This window comes from Pelecanus crispus, chromosome 11, assembly GCF_030463565.1.
Source record: "Pelecanus crispus isolate bPelCri1 chromosome 11, bPelCri1.pri, whole genome shotgun sequence".
NCBI lineage: Eukaryota > Metazoa > Chordata > Aves > Pelecaniformes > Pelecanidae > Pelecanus > Pelecanus crispus.
Genome location: NC_134653.1, coordinates 32,564,285 through 32,581,312, shown reverse-complemented (window position 1 = coordinate 32,581,312; position 17,028 = coordinate 32,564,285). Strand labels below are relative to the sequence as shown.

The following is a 17,028-nucleotide window of genomic DNA, read 5'->3' as shown; positions in this document are numbered from 1 at the left end:
AAAATATTTGCATAAAATAGTGTTAGTTCTCTGTACATGTCAATGGACACTTTTAACTGTGTATAAAAGAGGAATATATTGCCCCCACTGAAGTCAGAAAAAGCAAAAAAACCAAAATCTAGATATGAAAACTCCATCACCGGCAAATATGTTCATGTGAAAATTCAGCAGAAATAGACAGTTGCTCTAAACAATAAAAAAATTAAGTTAAACTTTTTCTTTGAATGTAAAACTTGTCACCATGTCAGTCAAGACCAGAACATATCACTAAAGTTAGTGTCTGTGCTGTAAAGCCAGATAACCAAGGGCATAGTAATGAACACAAACGGCCAGGAAACTCCTTCGGTGCATGCTGACAAAGAACATGGTTTGGTGGCAGGCCGCACACTATCTTTACCAGGTTCCAGGTAGTTACGGGCCACATATTTAAGTGTTTCATCCAGCAGAATGACAGGTAGTGAGATTTTCAATACCATCAGCCATTGCGTCACATTCAAAGGTGTGATCTGGAAGATAATCTGAAAGAAAAGCCAAGCATTACATCTTTTCTCCCCCTCCATCCCTTGCCTTAGAGCAAAAACTTGTCTGGAGGAGCTTATCTCCAAGTTCAGGGATGGGTGTAAGATATGTGCACTTACTGGCAGCGGTTCCACATAAAGGATAAGGAAGTGGAGTGACATGGACAAGCAAATAGCGCCCACCAGCCAGATATTTTCCCACGGGGGCATCCTCATCAAGGACTGATTTTCTGACAGACTGCAACAGAAACATGGTACGTATGTGTACATAAGCTATCAAGAGGATCAGAAAATCAGCTGCAAAGAAAAGCAGCATGGCAGGTCACAATTATCCCAGTCATGAAGGAAAGGAAGACACCAAGACATGGCTTATATATGCTCCAACTTTAAACTACCTTGGAAGTCTGCTCAAAGCAGTCAGTTTCAGCCACACATTGATTTTTGAAAGCTTTTGTGTGTTCTGCCCATTCCTGATCTAGTCTACCTTTTTCACTAAGACCCTGACATCCTCTCCATGGGAGGGGTAAGGGAAAGATGGGCACGACAGCGTAAGACAGAATCCCCTCCAGTCTACTGTATGCCTGGGGACCTACTGCACCCACTTCTTAAGTTCATGTAACAACTGGATATATAGAGGGTCAAGTACTTGCACCTTCTTAATGCCTGTTCTTTAATTCTGCTCTTCAGATTCAATCTGCATTTAGGCTATGCTGCAGAAGAGGCTGAGATCCAGAACACCAGATGTAGAGCAATATCTTACTATGTAGGACTACTGCAGTACGCTTGTATTTAAAGTTTATTTGTTTTTAAATTAACTGACCTCTAAGCTATTTGAAGAAAGATACCCTTGACATTGTGCTATTTAGTGGCTTCCATTTATAATTTAATATTAATTGGCTAAATCCACACTCCCTTAGGGCAGGAAAAACTATTTTCCATATCTTCAGCATTCTTATTTTAGTTCTCCTTGATATCACTTTATACCAACACAGGAGAGATAATCTGATTGATTAAGCTTAGATTAGAAATAATGGAAAACATTTCAGTTGCTCATGCTTAGTAAAATACCAGAGTGAATTGGCAGACTTAAAAATATACCTTATGATAAGAGATCTTAAATGTTATCTAACAGAGTCATTTTGTTTGCACTACCAGGGTTCAGAAAGAAAACAGGACTCATTCTTCATTAGCTGAGCTGTCCATACGCTAAGAATCAAATTGCACAAAAGGCAGGATTTTGGATAAGCTATGCAGAAACTTTTCTTTCCTATTTGGACGTACGAACCTGTTGAGAGCGTTGCACATCTCTATGGTGACAAGTACAGAAAGAGCCATTGTCATTGGATACGGAGACTCAAAAACCACACAGTCGACACCAGAGAAGTCTGGATTGTCCTCTTTGCACTGCAGAAAATGGCTCTAGAACAGAACAACGTGAACTCACTCCCACAGCTTGTTAACTTTTAAAATGTAAAACAGGCAATTAAGAAATAAACAGTGAGTGTTATGAAAACAAAACTTTCTAATATGACTCCTATAAGCACTGGTTTTAAACTTTTGCCAGCTTTAGAAAAATCCACATTAGTCTTTTACTTAGAATATAGCAATTAGTCCTTCAAGCTGTTCAGAAGCTCAGGTATCCCACCTTTAAGCTTTAGTATTCAGACTAATTAATCATGATCAACTTTTACAGTAACAAGTCTGAAAACATCTCATTTTATAAATTTCTGTAACCTACTGTTTTTCTAGTCATTTCAAGTAACAAGCATGAAAGAAGCATGCACATCCCTTCTCCCCCCAAAGATATTAAACTGAGCAAATACCAGCTGATAAAAGGTAACTCTTGGACCACCATCAGCAGCGATAAACCACCAAGCAGCAGCACCCACGGTGGCAGCACCAACATAACCTTAAAGAAAACAAAAGTGCTTTTTTCAGTGTTTTGAACTGTATGCAAGAGAAGATCTCACTTGCCACACTTGAACTTCTACCTCAAGACCCCCCGGTACTGTAAAAAAATAGACTGTAATTCCTTCATCTCCTGTGCAAGAAATCTGCTCCACCAGTTGTAACTTAAATAACCATTAAATACTGTACTAATACCTGCTTATGGAAGCTGACAGTTAGAACTTAAGGCAAACAAGGATATGACTTGGAGTAATCAACCTGCAATTTTTCCTTTTTCCCCTCAGAACCCAATGCATCTGTACTTACATTGACTAATAGCGATGTTTACTTTAAGGTCTGTGAAGTCAGCTAGGAAAATTAAGGTCACAACTTCTGGCATGAAGACAGAGTGCACAAAGTATCCACATAGGTACTTATTCTAGCTTTACAGTACTATAGCTATATTTAAAGCTACATCCGTTGATTTCACAAACTGATAACTCCTTTATTCTCCCCAATTATAGCCATGCCAGCAACCCTGTTGTGTTCTTCTACTTAAGCACAAAAATGGTAGGTTAGATACATGACAGTTGTCATTTTCAGATTTAGTAGTTCTACACATGACCTCAACAGCTAATGCAGGTGCGTTATTCATTAATCGTTGGTCTTGGTTCTTCAATCCCAATCCCACAACATGCTCATCTTCCTAAGGCTGACAGTTACTGCATGGATAAGCTAAGATCTGCTGTCTCAATGCTTTGAGCTAAAAATATTTCAGCCTGGAATGAGTCAAATGGGAAACGGCAAGCAGGTGGCTGCTTGAGAACCGAGGTCAGACTCAGCCCTAAGTTCATCTGTTCCTGAAGGGCTTCTCTCTGAGGACTGAACACCATCCACTATCAGACAATTTTGAAGGTCTAATCCAGTATAGCAGTATGTAACACTTCTAATGGTTTCCTAGTTGTCAAAATCAAAAGATTCTGACAAAGTGGTGAGCGTCATACTGATGTTATGCATCTAGGGCTTTTGGTACTTCAGTTGCTACCAATGAAGAAAAAAAGTCACGACTTTACTGTTCCCATCATGGCACTGCCCACAAATGTGCGAAACAAAGGGTGAATCTCGAAACAAAATAAAGGAAGAAACCAGTTGCACAGAACATCTATTGCTAGGTTTCAAGATTTCAGCATACAAGGAGATTAGACAAACTGCTTTCAAAAAAGATTTACCTGCCTAAGTTTACTTAAAAAAAAAGCTATTACTACTTACATCCAATAGCTAGGTAACGGAAGAAGAGCCATCCACTTATCAGTGGCTCTTTAGGGTTGCGTGGTGGCTTATTCATGATATCAAGATCAGGAGGATTAAAGCCCAGAGCAGTAGCAGGGAGACCATCCGTCACAAGGTTTACCCATAACAGCTGGACAGGAATTAGAGCTTCAGGAAAACCCAGGGCAGCTGTCAAGAAGATACTGTAAAAAAAAAACCCACCAGTTATAAGCTTATTCTTGTGCATGTAAGTAAGTCCTTTCAACACTTAAGCCTAAGCCTGTAGCATCACTTCTGTTCTCTCATACAGAGTTACCCGTTTAATATCACAAGCCAGAAAACTAAACCCACATCCAACAGCACACACTAACCACTGACATATAATTTTTGAAGCATTATCTTCTGGTAACTTCAGGAATTGAAGTGTTTCTGCTTTAGGCTTGTTTTTTTCCCCCCACTCTACTTGTCTGTATAGGTAAATATATACATACACACACAAAGGCTTGCAAGCCACTTTCTAAAAGACACTAGAGCTCTTGCAGACATAATACCATTTTAGCTCAAATGACTGAGCTTCATTTAGCTAGATTACTGCTAGTCCCTCCAAAAATTTGATGAGCATGTAGCTTTCATGGCTCCAAGCCTGTGTGGATAAACAGAACAGAAAGAGGGGCTGCAGCAAGAGCCATACAAAGGACAGCTTTAAAGTTTACAAGAAACAAGGCAAGACAATTGCTGCATTATGAAAGTATGCTTTGATATAAGCAACTTTTAGATCAATATTTATATTCTGTTACCAAAAATGCATTCTGTGGCATTAGGTCACCATTCCTTCCAAAGACACAGAAGACACATGCTTCTGTAACTTGAGGTTAAACAAACATCTAAGTTGTATCTGTGGCTTATCTGTGGCTAAGTTATCTGAAATACCACTCTTGTAATATTCGATTAATGTCTTTATTTTCCTATTCTAGACAATTATTCTGATCGTAGAAGTAACTGTAAAGCATTTAGCTACCTACCGAGCTAGAATATTATATGCAATGCAATGGGAATCTTTTGTGGTATGCTAAAATTCTCCAGTAAAGACCAGGCTAGAACTATGCAGACTTCTGCACAATCACAATGATCAATTACCTGGAGAACCTGTTTCTCTAGTTTTAATGAGAAATACTGGAAGTAAATAAATAACAAAAAGACTCCACCATCACTACTCGAGTTCAAAGAAAAAAAAAAACCACCAGCATTTTAAACCTACCAAACAACTTCTCCAACATTGGAGGAGATCAAGTAACGGATGAACTGTTTCATGTTGTTATAAATTGCACGTCCTTCTTCCACAGCAGCTACAATAGTTGAGAAATTATCATCTGCTAAAACCATTTCAGAAGCAGTTTTAGCCACTGCTGTACCAGAACCCATAGCAATTCCAATTTCTGCTTTCTTCAATGCAGGGGCATCATTGACACCATCACCAGTCTAAAACAAGAATTTAAAGTTGGGAAAAAAAAAAAAATAAGGTGGGCACTTACATATAGGACTAGAAAGGAATTTTGCACTGGGTGTGGCTGGATCTTTAAAAATCACTTCAGTGCAGAACTATTCTGAGGCCTTGAGTTCAGGAAAACATGGAAGTGTTTTCCAGACCGAGGCATTAGTCTGACAAGGCATAATTTGGGTTTAAACACAGCATCTGCCTTTCAAACCAAGTAAAAGTTCAATTACTCACCATAGCCGTAATCTCATCAAAAGACTGAAGAAACTCAACAATTTTAGATTTGTGGGAAGGCTCTACACGAGCAAAGCAACGGGCATGGTGGCAAGCATCTCTCTGGGCAGCGAGTGAGAGTTCGTCAAATTCACGACCAGTAAAGGCTTTTGTAGAAACATCTTCATCTTCCACAAAGATACCGATGCGACGGCAAATAGCTACTGCTGTGCCTTTATTATCCCCAGTAATCATAATAACTCTAATGCCAGCTTGTTTGCACAACTTTATAGATGAAGCTACTTCAATTCTTGGGGGATCCAGCATACCCACACAGCCGACAAAGGTCAAGTTGGTCTAAAACAATACAGCACCAAGTTAGTGCAAGATCCTGTAGACTTCTCGCCTGACATCAGCAAAACAATCGTTTTGCTTGCACGCTAAATATCCCTCAGCATAGTGACATTTGTTCTTACTCTTTTTTCACAATATTTTGTGGTTCCTACATTGAGCAATTAAGACACTGAGGCCTATGTCATCCTGCCATTTGGTCAAAATCATTGTATTATGCACGATATACTTGCTCTTACATCAGTTTTTTTTTCCTGAAAGGGTTACTTCAGAGGTTTATCTGTTTCACCATATGAAGTCTTCACAGCACTTTAGTTCTGATACTGAATTCAGACAGCTAGAGAAGAACCGAACGGTCACAAATCTACACACACATGAACAAGTAAGAGGAGGTAAATGAGAATTTTTAATACTTTTGGAACCACAGTGCTACGTGGTACCATCTACATGATGAGCATATGGGAAGACACAATTAATTCCCAGAGCACGACCACACTCTGAAATGGGACCCCACCTTTCCAAACATATCTGGCTTCAAAAGCACTTGTTTTATTAGTTAAGATGTGCTCTAGTTGTCAGCCTTTCAAATTCAACCTGCAAGCAGTCTTTCATAATCAGTGCCAGGAGCACAGTGCACAAGCCAAAAACTCACACAACTTTTGTCATTTCCCTGCCTCTAAATCCTAGATCCAGATTTCACTGAAGAACTACAGAGTAGCTAAGATGATAATCATGGACAGAGCTTTTGCAGCTGACAGTGTGAAGGAAGGGAAGTGAACTCGACCCTCAGAGCACAAAATGGCAGGTATGTTTCATCACCAAATCCCCAAAGAGGTCTTGCGGTTGAGCAACGTAAAAGCTAAAACCATTAAAGCTGAAACCACAATGCAATTTTTGGACTACTTTTTGGAGTCAGTCTCTGAGAACAGTTTAAGGTGTTATGATCCTGAGGACCTTATGCATATGTGTAAAATAATACAATTTGCAGACAGATGTTTAACTGATTTCTTCTTACACTTTTAGCCAAGCAGCAACATGTATACCAGCCATGAAGAACACAGCTTCTTCAAAGACACATATAGTCTCTTCTTAAAGTGAGCATTCTCTCCACACATGTGGCTAACTATTGTGTCTGACATCAAAAATACCCAGAAAGAGAAAATTCCAGACATAACTTCCTCAAGCAAGAATCAAACATAAGGAGTCACCATTCTCCAGTTTGGGAAACAGAGAAGTGTTAAAGGACATTTTACTAAACTTACCTCATAGTTAATGAAATTTGAGGAGTCCTCAAGATTCATTTCCTCTTTTCTGGGTGGATTGTCATGGGTCGCCAGAGCCAAGCAACGTAATGTGTCTCTACCAGTTCCCCATTCTCTAATGACAGACATTATTTTCTGCTTAATTCCTGAGGTTAATGGTATTTTAGCATTTCCAACACGGACATGCGTACATCTGTCAATTACACCTTCAGGAGCACCCTGCAGAGGCAAAAAAAAAAAGTAGTTTAGCTTAATAAATCCCCTTCCATTACAACATTTGCTCAAATTAGAGTCCTTCTTTCATCTTCAAGCTGCAGTTAGCTGTGCCGTAATTTTTAAGCATTGTGCTACCTTTGCAGCCATTCCATAATTACACTTTCTCAAGTGAGGAACTGACCTTAACAAACATCTTACTCATGGATGTGCGGCTTGGTTTGTTTGGTGTACAATAGACAGACATAGACTTTCTGTCTCTTGAGAATTCCAGAGTGAATTCTTTCTTCATGAGTTGTTTTATCACCTTATAAAAAAAAAAAACAATAGCATAAAAATGCATTTAGATAATACATACTACAAAACTGACTCCCCAATGAATTCCAGGTAAAAGAGTACTGACCGAGTTGCAAGCATTTGCACGTTCAATTCTAGAAAGTCCTTTTAAGTCCGTATCAAATACATTCATCTTTTCAACCAGACAGGTAAGCGCCGTTTCTGTGGCTTCACCAACTTTTTCGTATACTCCCTTAGCCTTTAGTTAACACAAAGCAAACAAAAACACAGGAGTTTACTTCAAACCACACCTAGAACCTACTAGAAACAAAAGTTTCACAATGGAAGAAGTGCTTAACAAGACTTACTATGGCTTATGAAACAAGCAAAACTGTTTTTAAAAAGCAACTCTGAAGAGTATGATTGGTAGGAAATTTCAAGCCTTTACCCTCAAGAGCAGCACAGAAGGATGTCAGTACTTTATCCAAGCATTTAAGTCATTGCAAGATGTAGCAACCTTAAGGAGGCAAGACAAAGCCAAGAAACTAGCAGTGCATTCCACACACCGAGAGATCTCCAAGTTCCAGATTACACTTGCTGCCTGGCTTTACTTTTCTCAGTGTTCAACAAGAAGCCATTCCCAGAATTAATACTTAAGAGGACCTAAATACATTCCCCCTTGACTAGAAGGGGATTTACCACTGAGAGGTATTACACAGACAGATGAGAACAAACATTTATCCTCATTCTCACACTCTCCTCTGTTCTAGGATATGTACTTACTTCATTGTAATCCAAAGAGGAATCATTACAGAGCGCACAGATCGTTGCAAGTTCCACAAGGCCATCATACTGGCTACATTTAATAAGTTTGTCATCTTTATGCCTTTGCAAAGGAAGAAAAGGGGGAGATTGAAGTTAGTTATTTAGTATTAGCACCTCACCTTTTTCCCTTCTTTAATCCTTTTACTGTATTTCCATTTAGTACAATGCTTATTAGTTATGGACTTGGAACTACAGAACCAGAAATTGTCAAGAAGAGCAGGTTTGATAAAGGTGAGTTCTGAAGTTTAGATCAAACAGTAGTGAACAGAATGAAATGGTTACCAATGAAATCCCTACCTGAACTACAAAACCTTATTTCCTCCAGTGACAGTCACACAGCAGTGTAGAAGAGAAGAGCTCAGTGAAGAAGCATATGAAAGCAGTATTAGAGTATGTGCAGGACTTGGAGAGGAGTTCCAAGTAGGAGAAGGATATTTAGGAGCTTAGCTTCCTTAGTCTCACTGCATATTCTGCAGATTTACTGCCATGCATGAAATGTATGCACTGGGCAGTCATAAAAGCAGATTTGGCCTCTTAATTTAAAAAAAAAAATTAAGCTGTACTATATGTGAACCTCCTAAACCAATGAAAAGCTAAGTCATTTCACAATACAAATGCCACTAGAAAAGAAATACTCTTTTCTAGTAGTCATATACACTTAATGAAGTCTAGGAAGAAGGAAGGCACATTTTCCTAAAGTAATGCACCATTTAGACAACACAAATAAGAAGCAACTTCTTTGCTTGCACATTTGGAAATAGTTAGTAAATGAATTCATTCTCTGGAACATTAGCATACTTCTAGAGTAAGCATAAAAACCAAGACAGCATTCAATACTGTTATTCCCCCCGCCCCCAAATTAGCAAGACGCAACTCATACAGAACATCTTTCATTAAAGCTCTCAAGGAGGGGTGCGGAAAAAAGGTCTGGTGGTAGAAAGCCATGGATCACTACCCCATAAGAATTCATAACATAGACTATGACATCTCTGATTATGCAAGCTTTTGCAGTACTACAACAGACTGAACAAACAAATTCCAGTGTTGTGTAACACAGCATGTAAACAAAATGCATCTTAAAAAAACAAGTATGTTTTTATTTTGCATATAATTCTACAGCCATAAGCAGCAGCTTTAAACTCTCAACTCTTCAAACTCAGTTGTGATAAACAAGGTGACAGACAGAGCTAATGCTTCCTGTTTTCACCTGTTCTGAACTTGAAGAAAACTAGCATACTTAAATATCCATAACTTGTTATACCAGGGTTTGGGTTTTTTTTCCCTTCCTTGCCTGTGTGTTCCTTATCAAGAATTTCTGAAGAATGGCAAGTACACATGTACTCTAAGTTGCTGGGGTCAGTTCCAGACAAAAGTTTTGGGGTGGTTTTGGGTCCATCCGTCCTCCCCCTCCTTCTCCTTAAAACTTCAGGCTTTTCGATTAGCTAAAGATGAACTCATTTGAAGGTCAAATGCAATCTGCTAGCTTTTGCCACAGCTCTCAATTATTGTTAGTTTTATGTTCTCAGTTTGCAAGTAAGCATGCACATTGCATGTGCTGAGACCCAACAAAACTACTTCAAACTGTCTGACAATCTCATAACATCCCTGGGAAATCAGTCAGTATGAAATTCTAGTTTTTCAGTAAGAAATATTTGTAATTTTATATTCTGAATGCATCTGAGGGGAAAGTTACGTACCAAATACTTTAAAAGTAAGTGGAAAAAAAAATCACTGATTTATTGCAAAAATGCTTAACGGTTATGCAAGAGTAGGCTGCCTATACAGCTGTGGAAGACAACAGTATCTGAAATTAAGTACAACAAGGAAACATCTGTCAGGAACTGTTCCTATCTAGAGCAGGTCCTGCTTTGGGGCAGTGCAGTGGACTAGGCTGCCTCTTTAAGGTCTCCACCAAACTTCATTTTCAGTGACAGTTTGCAATCCAAGGTGAAGCCAGTCACCTTACTTTAAAGTCACCAATTTTAAGAAAAGCTGTCCATAAATGCAGAAATAAATCAGCCCTAAAGGTTTGAGAATGTAGCTATTTGTTTCCTTGTGCTCCAGTAACAGCCCTTCTGTGGTAATTTCCCTTTCACAGAATGTTCTTTATGTACGTGAATGCAGTGCGATTAACATGCTTATTCACATTTCCTCATCTCAGCAAGCAAAAATAGAACATTAACATACATTGATGACTGTCTTATTATACTCTACATCTGTCACCACACTATATTTTATTATTTTCTTTATCTAGAGCTGTTGTGAGACCAGCTAAAGCATAATAGCTGGATGCTGTACAAGATCTAGAATGTCACCTTGCCTAAGTAAATGCCATCTCCTGAAATGAACGCATAAGCTTTTGACAGCAATTAGTTTTGAAACAAAAGAGAATTGGGGAATTAAGATTTCCAGCTGCTGAGAACACTATCGTCTTAACTGCTATGAAAATTAAACAGAGATCAGTGAAGATTGCATGGAGTCAGAGGCATGCATGTGAAACTCCACAAGGTTGAGATGTTTACAATAGCTGAATCTCAATTCTACTTCATACATAGTAGAATTCTATTCTGCAAGTAAAACTGAAGTGATAAGATTAAAAACACATGAAAGACTGGCCAAGTAAAAGGAGCTGTAACAATCCAGTAAGAGGCGGCTCTCCTTTTGAAAGCAGAACCCTAAAAATTCCTAGAGTTGTCAGGATGAACCACCTATCCCACTAGTAAGAGACTTACAGCTGATAAAGAGTAAAGCAAACATATCTTTCCTTTCCTAAGGAAGCAGGTTTAACACCAGCTCAAATACCAAAGGCTGAGGCAAACACACACATCTATTCAAGTACAGATATACCAAGTCCAGTAAACTACTGAGGGTAGGGGACAGGAATTTAAGAATTAACTCCAACACATTCATAAGATGCTTTAGAAAAAAATCTCCTACCTTCTGAGGCAGGGCAATTGGAAACATTGAGTTCACACATTAACAGAGGCTCATCTCTTCAGATTTAAGCAGTTTTTTAAAAATAAAAAAGTAAACCTCATTTTGAAGCATTGGGATAGCTAATCTTAGTCCAGTAAGATGTCAGTAAAATAAATCCTCTCAACCTACCCCCAATTTATTTTTAGATTATCAAAGGAACACTACAGTATTGGACACTCTATTAAGTTACTTTCATGACGGTTTCTTTTTCTAGAATTTAACTTCCTTTGACTGGTAATTACTTTCCCCCTAACCCTTCAGTTCACATTCTCACTGGTTGAGCTTTCATTTATTAACAAACACTATCGAATATCATATGCATCACTTTTCAAGCCTGAAGTAATAGTCAATGTATAAACAGACAAATGTTAACTTCAACAGAACACTTACACTTCTCCCATGGGAGCATATGTTGAACCAGTTACAGTAAATTCATTCAGAGAACAGCTATCTCCTTCTACTCTGTCCAGGACAAACATCTGAAATTAGAGTTAGAAGTGTTACTACCTTTGAACAATAATTAATGCAAGAGATTGAAACAGGCCTTAAGCAAGCAGGTACAGAAAGCAAGTTCAGGTTGAATAAACAAACTAGACAAAACCAGATACAATACTCTGAACTTTGATCCCATATACGTTTGAACAGCTCTCTATACTGAAGCATGAAGTACAGAAAACAGCACTTCTGTTTAACAGATCTCATTTGAAAATTGAATTGTGGCACAAGTACATCAAAGAGTTGACAAATACATAAACTATGCACACTTCAGCTGTGAAGACTACTCACACATCCACTTGACAATCCTGACTATACCCAAGCTCTTCCTAGGCTTCAGACTTGTAAATTAATTCTCATGTATACGTTTCAAACAGCAGTTCCAATCAAAAGCAGTACAGGGCAGCTTGGAAACTGACAATTCTTCCCAAAGTAAAAATAAAAGCACCTACAAATAGGAGAATATTCTAGATCTAAGAGGTGAGGTTTTAAGCAAGAGCCAGACTATGGCCAGTTTCCCTTAGTAACAGCCACTAAGTTAAAGTGTTTCCTGTCCTGGTTTTCTAGTTATAAGTCACTTTGCCATCCAGTACGCTGGTCTTAAAAACATTCAGATAGCTCAAGCGCCTTCTAGCACAGGCTGAAATGTTGTTTTCAAATAAAGACACCAACTTGAAGGATGCAGTACCCCGTAAGACACCTGCATCTCAGCATTTCCTTTGTTTCTGTCTCCTTTCTAGGAGAGCTGCAGGCAGAACCAAATCTGGGAAGATGGAGATAAAAAAAAATGTAGTGCCTGAAGCTGTCATGCTCTTATCATGACTTGCTGGAGCACTTAGTAGAGAGGAAAATAATTTCTCACTGATTTATAGTGTATCTTAATGGAACTTGTTACTCATTGGTTAGTGTAAGCTGTTTTGCCATACCACATTTTAGCAATGTCTTAACTTCCCCTCATTGTCCTGCCTTATGTTTTAGGAAAGCATCTTCACAAAATACGGCCTAATAATTAGGTGTTACGCAATGATCTGCATCAATGTCTGGAGACCCTATAATCTGCAAAGTGATTTTAAAAAAATCAAAAAGCTAGACAAGCTGACAAATTAAAAGCCCACAAAGCAGAGTAAGTGCTTTCTCAGAGGCAGATATCACAGAAAAACATTAAAACAGCCCCTCAAATCTTGTCCTAAAGCAGTAGCATTTCTGATGGGCACTCAGGAGTTACCACTTAACACAAAAACTAAAACTACAACTGGAATTACTGCTGTAAACCAGATTTCTTAAAAAGCTAAGCAATCTCTCTGCTTAGAGTGAAACCAAGAATAAGCATATTGTTTACAGGTATTATGATTTTGCTGCGTTGCAAAATCTTGCAATTAAGGTTATTCTGTAGCTGTCAGAGGTTAACAAGAAACCAAGCAAGTTGTACTGCACAAGATCGAAAACATTTAGCCCTCCAGATGCAAGGAGTAGAGCATTTTGAGCTTTAAAATAAACACAACTTAAATGATGAGTTAACCAGAAAGCCTTCTGCTCTTGGCATCTGCATGATGAAAAACCCCTGCAAAGACTAGGGCAGTTATGCAACTCTACTGCAAGTAACCTCCTCTGGAATACTGATGAGCAGCTGCTTTGTGTCTCTTAGGTATAAATACTACAATACTTAAGGAAGTAGAACAAGTCAACCACCAATTAAAAAGGAAAAGCCATCAATCACATGAGAATGGAATTGCTTAAGGCTTACAAGCTTTTGCCAAAAAATACTGGTGTGTAGTGCTCAACATTTACACATTTGGAATTATAACCCAATGTAGTGACTCTGAACATTTGATGTCAGAGTTGCTATGCCACTGAACATCTACAATTATGAAGCAGAAGAACTTGATGTTTTCTCCATAAAATTCCTACGCAGAATATCAAGTATATGGGAAGCACAGAGAACTGGCAACTGAACATGCGTCACGTGAAGTGACTAGCTGTAGAAGTCCCAAATTAATCAACACTAGAAAGAATGGGGGTGGGGGTGGGGGTGGAGGGGAAGGGAGAAGGGGCACATAACTTACGCTTACCTAAAAATGTAATTTATGCTTACCTAAAAATATGCCATACATTGAAGATGACCCTGGCAATGCTGGTGACAGGGTCAACTGCACCTCCAAGATGCCAGAGTAGTCATACAATATTGCACACTGAAAACACTACAGCGATCTACATCAGACCAATAGGAGCTACTGAAGATAAGATAAGCAAATAAAGGTGGAACTACTTGATAGTGAAAATACCTTAGACTATCAAGTTACTGTAGTAAATCTTCCACCTTTTTCTCGCTGCTAAGTTTCTCCGCCATTGCCATCTTGCTAAATTAAAGACATAGCTGTTTTATACTTACACACATGCTGCTTCTACAGTGTAACTATCCTACCTTTCCGAAACAGGGGATAAATCACACTAAATAATTACCAGTCAACTGAATGGCTTACAGAAAAGTCAATGGAAAAGCTGCTTGCAAACAACTCTTCCATCAAGTGCGGGTACAGCTATTTTTGGCCATGACTAAATAAGGGAAGAGATAAACGCCTTAAACACTACACAGTGGAAAACTGAATTAAAAGTGGAAGCTTATCTTAGGAAAATAAAGCAAGATTTTGATGATATGAGAACCAAAAAGACTCGCGATCAAAGAATTCAAGTAATGCTGACTATTCAGAGTGGCTGAGGAGAAAAAGAAAAGTGGAAGAAGCTAGTTCAACATACCCTGCAGACGGACATCTGATTTGTGGTCAGAGTACCGGTCTTGTCAGAACAAATAACTGAGGTACAACCCAAGGTTTCCACAGAGGGAAGACTTCTAACAATAGCGTTCTTCTTGGCCATTCTCCGGGTTCCAAGAGCCAAGCAGGTAGTAATGACAGCAGGCAGACCCTCAGGAATAGCAGCCACAGCAAGAGCAACAGCAATTTTAAAGTAATAGATGGCACCTCGAATCCAGGAGCCACCATGAACTGGATCATTGAAGTGACCAATGTTTATTATCCAAACAGCGATGCAGATAAGCGAGATGACTTTAGACAGCTGCTCTCCAAACTCATCCAGTTTCTGTTGGAGTGGGGTTCTTTCTTGTTCAGTAGCCACCATCTCATCACGAATTTTGCCAATTTCAGTGTTTACTCCTGTTGCAATAACCACTCCCATAGCTTTACCAGCAGCAATATTAGTACCCTAATGTAAATAAAGAAAAAAGGGAAGAGAAAACTTGTAGTCAATCTGTATACAGGTTTTGGTGGTGGTTTTTGTTGTGGCTTTTTTTATTTAAAAAAAAAACACCTTATACAAGTCCAGACTGTGTTTCAGCTAGGATATGTAAAAAGGTGAAGATGAAGAGAATGACATTCCCCTGGTATCTGTAAGAGAATACTCCAGCACACAATTTCTGCTTACAGAACAGGCTCAAAATGAATGAGTATTGATCTCTTATAAGCAGCGTAGGCAAATTCAGCTGCTGAGTAAGCAGTGTGTCTTTCAACTAGAATCTTAAGTGTGTTTTTTCCTTTCTTTTTTTATTAGGATTGTATTTTGCCAGATTTAATGTTATTTACTATGAGTAGTAGATGTGTTCTGTGGGACACCCTGTGTGAACATACTTAACATGAGAAAGAACGGTTAGGTTTTCTACAGGGAGCCTACTAGCAGTACGAGAATGGTTATTTTGTTATCTGAAAGGCATTCAATGCTTCCTTTAAACAAATTTGAATAAAAAATTTAATTCCTATATAGAAAGCTAGTTCTCAATTTTAGCCACACAATACCACAATTTGTGTGGGCACTCTTATCAGTCTTAAGAAGTATTACTTAGAAAAGTAGCATAGAAGCATTTTAAAAGTGCATGTGCTCAAGACTTTCTTGTGAAGGACAAAAATCAGTTCCCTCATATAAACTGGTTTCAACAAGCATCTTCCCTGAGGACAGCTTATTAAAAGTTACTTCTAATTTTTAAAATTCATAGAGTTTGATGTACATGGAGACACGCATACAGACGCATGTAAAGAATACAGCAAAGTCACAGAGCTTTTAGGTGAAGTCCTGAAGTTCTGAACATTTTTGTTTACCAGCTTCAGTATTATTTTATAAAAAGTTTTGAAAATTTCAAAACAAATAACTTACAGAAAAAAGCATGTTCTTCTTGTCTTGGTTTACAGCACGAGGATCAGGCACAGGGTCAGTGTGCTTAATAACAGACACAGATTCACCTAAAACAAAGATAATAGACTTAAGAGGAGATTATACATGTATCATCTTGAGTCCTGTAAGGAACTGAAGTAATAATCCTCAGTCCTAAAATTTTTTAAGATGTCAACTTCTTTCCTCAAATGATTTTAACTGCTTAAGTGAAACAGGAAATATTTCAGCTGACTGAAAAATTGAATGACTGGCTTTTAATGAAAATAGGAAAGGATTTAAGTAAACATTTTATATAGTTAAGATTTAATGAAGCATACACCATGTCTCTTAAGGAACATGGAAAGTGGTCAAATAAGCAGCTGGTACTCCACTCCTCCTGTTCACGTAGCAAATCTACTGCATGAATTAGATATTTTGTGTGCTTCTCATACAGTAACAAGCATTTCTGTTCTCTATGCACTGTAAGAGGTATGTTCTCATTTAAATAATTAGACACTACCAGTTATACATCTGTGATGGTATACATCACAGTTATACTGGCAGACCTTAAAAAAAAAAAAAACTGTGTCATGCAGCCATCTGTTAGTTAACTCCTTTAGCTGGAAGTCTTCAGAGAACTCTTCCATAAAAACCTTAAATATATCAATTTCTATAAACATCACACAAGTATTGAGAAGTTTCTTTTCCATAAAAAGAGATGTTAATTACTACATCCGATTTCACAAGGTGGTAGCTCAGTGACTGAAGCTAAGAGCACACTAGTTTTTATAGCTCAAGAAAGCCAAAGCTTCCTACTTTTTAACGCTTTGTTAAGTATCAGAACATGGAGTGCCTACATTTTCTTATTCTAAATAAGTAAGCTTGATCAGTTCCGTGCTATTCACGATCTGTACCAAGAAACTTTGGGACCTGTTTCAAGACAGATTTGAGAATCAAATATAGCTTTCTTATGAATACTTTACCATTTTAAAATTCAGGGCTAGTTAACATTAATCTATGCTACCAAAACAGGCAGACAGGTTGTCATGTTCCAGCTGAGAGAAAAATGTTATAGCATGCTTGGTTGATT

At 38.2% G+C, this 17,028-nt stretch overlaps 1 protein-coding gene across 2 annotated transcripts in view; it reads right to left on the bottom strand.

Annotated features, from left to right (window-relative positions):
* Nucleotides 1-224: 224 nt before the first annotated feature.
* The window catches only part of ATP2A2 (ATPase sarcoplasmic/endoplasmic reticulum Ca2+ transporting 2), a 42,335-nt gene continuing 25,531 nt past the window's right edge, over nucleotides 225-17,028 (bottom strand). For both annotated transcript variants that reach the window (XM_009489119.2, XM_075719358.1), the window contains 14 exons: nucleotides 15,942-16,027; nucleotides 14,535-14,999; nucleotides 11,676-11,764; nucleotides 8,268-8,370; nucleotides 7,612-7,743; nucleotides 7,393-7,515; nucleotides 6,996-7,214; nucleotides 5,404-5,739; nucleotides 4,933-5,153; nucleotides 3,675-3,877; nucleotides 2,342-2,427; nucleotides 1,804-1,937; nucleotides 639-756; nucleotides 225-518 (listed from right to left, as the gene is read on the bottom strand). In XM_009489119.2, coding sequence (XP_009487394.2) covers nucleotides 249-518; nucleotides 639-756; nucleotides 1,804-1,937; nucleotides 2,342-2,427; nucleotides 3,675-3,877; nucleotides 4,933-5,153; nucleotides 5,404-5,739; nucleotides 6,996-7,214; nucleotides 7,393-7,515; nucleotides 7,612-7,743; nucleotides 8,268-8,370; nucleotides 11,676-11,764; nucleotides 14,535-14,999; nucleotides 15,942-16,027 — 2,585 coding nt within the window. In that variant the 3' untranslated portion in view covers nucleotides 225-248. The remainder of the gene's footprint in view (nucleotides 519-638; nucleotides 757-1,803; nucleotides 1,938-2,341; nucleotides 2,428-3,674; nucleotides 3,878-4,932; nucleotides 5,154-5,403; nucleotides 5,740-6,995; nucleotides 7,215-7,392; nucleotides 7,516-7,611; nucleotides 7,744-8,267; nucleotides 8,371-11,675; nucleotides 11,765-14,534; nucleotides 15,000-15,941; nucleotides 16,028-17,028) is intronic.